Here is a 2,607-nt window from a genome sequence, read left to right as displayed (position 1 = left end):
TCTTCATCTTTTTCTTCTTTCATGTTTTCTCCTCCTTTTCTGTTTTTCTCTCTTTCGCTTCTTCAGTCGCAGTTGCTGCGTCTTCTTCGCGTCGTTATTCTTCAGTCAAGTGGGGGTGGATCTTCTTCATCTCCTTCTCCTCCGCCTCCCTCTTCTTCTTCTTCTCCTTCTTCTCCTTCTCCTTCTTCTCTCTGTTCTCCTTCTTCTCGCTATCTTCTCGCTCATTCGAATAAGCAGCTAGAGCACAGGCTCCTTCTTCAGCAGATACAGCAGCAGTTAGATATCTTCTCTTCTCCTCCTCTCTCTCTCTCGGCTTCGCAGAGTATACTTCCTACAGGGGCAGGTGGTCTCTCCTCGTCTCGTCGCCCCCCTCAAAGGCAGACTGGGGGGGGGCTGAGGCTGTTTGAAAGAGGAAAGAACGCTTCGTCGTCTTCGTCTTCTTCTTATCAGGGACAGGAAAGTGTGAGTGAGAAAGAAAGAACGGTAGAAAGATAGAAAAGATGGAAGTGCTTCTCTCTTGGGGGAGGGATAGCTGTCCGTGTTCGTCTGATATATCTCACTATCTTGCAGATGCCTCGATGAACACGACGTGACGGTGAAGACCGTCGGTCTTTCTTCTTTCTTTTCTTTGCTTCCCTGCCTCTCTCTTCTTCGTTCATTTCTACATTCCTTCTATCATTCCTTGTCAGGCTGGGTCTACAGCTTCACTAAGAGGAGAAGCTGCGACGATAGATGGATAGATATAGATAGATAGATATCAGTAGCCTAAGCTAGACAAACGAACGCTTCGAAGCTTCCTATGAATCTTTTTCCTTACAACGTGACGGTAGAGATGAGATTTCGTGGGTTAGGAGGGAGAGTGTCTAAAGACTAGACGCGCTCGCTTCAAAGGCCCTCCCCCCCCTCTCGTTATAGACATCACTCTCTTTCATTCTGCATGCAAGTAGGAAGGTCTCTCTCTCTCTCTCTCGATCTCGGGTTATGATATCTCTCCCTCTATGTACGTCAACTGCCCTCTCAATACTAGAATAGGCTTAGTAGATACAGCCTTCTCACTTTCTCTCTCTCTGTCTCTCTTTCTTCTCTCTCTCTGTCTCTCTTTCTTCTCTCTCTCTGTCTCTCTTTCTTCTCTCTCTCTGTCTTTGTGTTTAAATCTCTACTTTCTCATCTCCTTTCCACGTATGAGATCTTCATGTCTTCTCGCGTCTTCTTTCAGTTCACCAAAGAAAGAAGTCTTTCTTTTTCTTTTTTTCTTTCTTTTTCTTTTCTGCTTGCATGCAATGACATGCACGTCGATGTCTCTGGCGTGCACTACAGGGTGGTACTGCTGGCGTCTCTTCGAGTATCTCTCCTCCTCCTGCCGTTTCCTTTCCTCTCTTTTCTGTAGCCGTAGAAACCAAAAAAGCCAAGGTAAGAAGGAACGAGGAGAAAGAAAAAGAAGAAAAGGGCAAAACAGTCGCTCTCTCATTCGCCCTTCGTTGAGACTGACGGCTCAGAGAAGATCTCTCTATCTGTCTCTCTCTCTTTCTCCCTCTCTCTATGTAAACATAAATATATATGCGTAGTCTCGGCTTATATACGGATAATGTCACATATTTGTGTTCTTCGGGTAGAGTATGTGTTTGTGTTCTCGTGAGAAATGGCGAGGCGATTCTTCAGGTAGAGGCTCTTTCTCTGTCTCTTTCAGCGAGCGTACGTTAGCATTCTTTCTTTCTTTCTCACTCTTTCTTTCTTTCTTCACCTCAAAGAAATGAAGACAAGAAACAGGGAGTTCTTATGTCTACTTAGCACATGCCTTTCTCTTCTTCTTCTTCTTCCCTCGATGCCCCCCTCTGTGGCGAATGCATGAAGAGACATGCCACTGCGGCTTGTTTTATTCTATCTACCAATTTTCTGTCTCTCTTCTTCCGAGAGGGTGTATATACATACACCTCACCTTCTTTTAACATTTTCTTTCTCTCTTTTTCTTCTTCTCTTCCTTCTCTCTCGAGTCTCTTCTGACACCTTCTCTCTCTGCTGGGTTCATCTCTCTTCTCCTTTCTTTCACATTCTTTCCTTGTCTTTCTCTCTCTTTTCTTCTCGTCTCTCTCTTTCTCTTTCTATTTTGTCCCTCTCTTTCTCTCTCCATCTTCTCTCTCTCTTTCTGTCCAGCTCATCTGTCTCTCTATTTCTTTTCTTTTTCTTTCTTGTAGCTGCCTCACTTGAAGTCTTTAGCCGAGCAGTCATCCGCTTTGATCCCTGTCCTTCTACGAAGTATGGATCTCTCTGAAAGAAGCTCTCTGCTTGACAATTCTCAAGAAGACGAAGAAGAAGAAGATACAGAAAACAACGATGAGGCGTCTGCGAGAGGAGAAGAAGAAGAAGGAAGAGAGAGANNGACAGTCTCGGCTTATCAGAGGGGTGATGCTGACCGCGGCCGTATGAGTTATGCTAAGACCTCTCCTTATTCTTCTTATTCTTATGAAGAAGAGACGCAGACCAAAGATAGACAGAGCAGCAGAACTGTCAATTCAAGAAGCCAACGTATAGATGAGGATTATAATATAGAAGAAGCTGTTGATCTATCCACCTCGTTTCTCAGGTAGCAAGCCACATACCACTTCATTA

At 44.6% G+C, this 2,607-nt stretch overlaps 1 protein-coding gene across 1 annotated transcript in view; it reads left to right on the top strand.

Moving 5' to 3' along the window:
• Positions 1-2,579, top strand: part of CSUI_007742 (n-terminal domain-containing protein) — a gene marked incomplete at its 3' end in the record, with an annotated part of 15,482 nt that extends 12,903 nt beyond the window's left edge. The window contains exons 12-14 of the mRNA XM_068067886.1: positions 67-462; positions 1,318-1,410; positions 2,193-2,579. Coding sequence (XP_067920138.1) covers positions 67-462; positions 1,318-1,410; positions 2,193-2,579 — 876 coding nt within the window. The remainder of the gene's footprint in view (positions 1-66; positions 463-1,317; positions 1,411-2,192) is intronic.
• Positions 2,580-2,607: the final 28 nt, after the last annotated feature.

The sequence above is a fragment of the Cystoisospora suis genome, assembly GCF_002600585.1.
Source record: "Cystoisospora suis strain Wien I chromosome Unknown contig_4157, whole genome shotgun sequence".
NCBI classification, from domain to species: domain Eukaryota; phylum Apicomplexa; class Conoidasida; order Eucoccidiorida; family Sarcocystidae; genus Cystoisospora; species Cystoisospora suis.
This window is presented reverse-complemented; position numbering and strand designations above follow the sequence as displayed.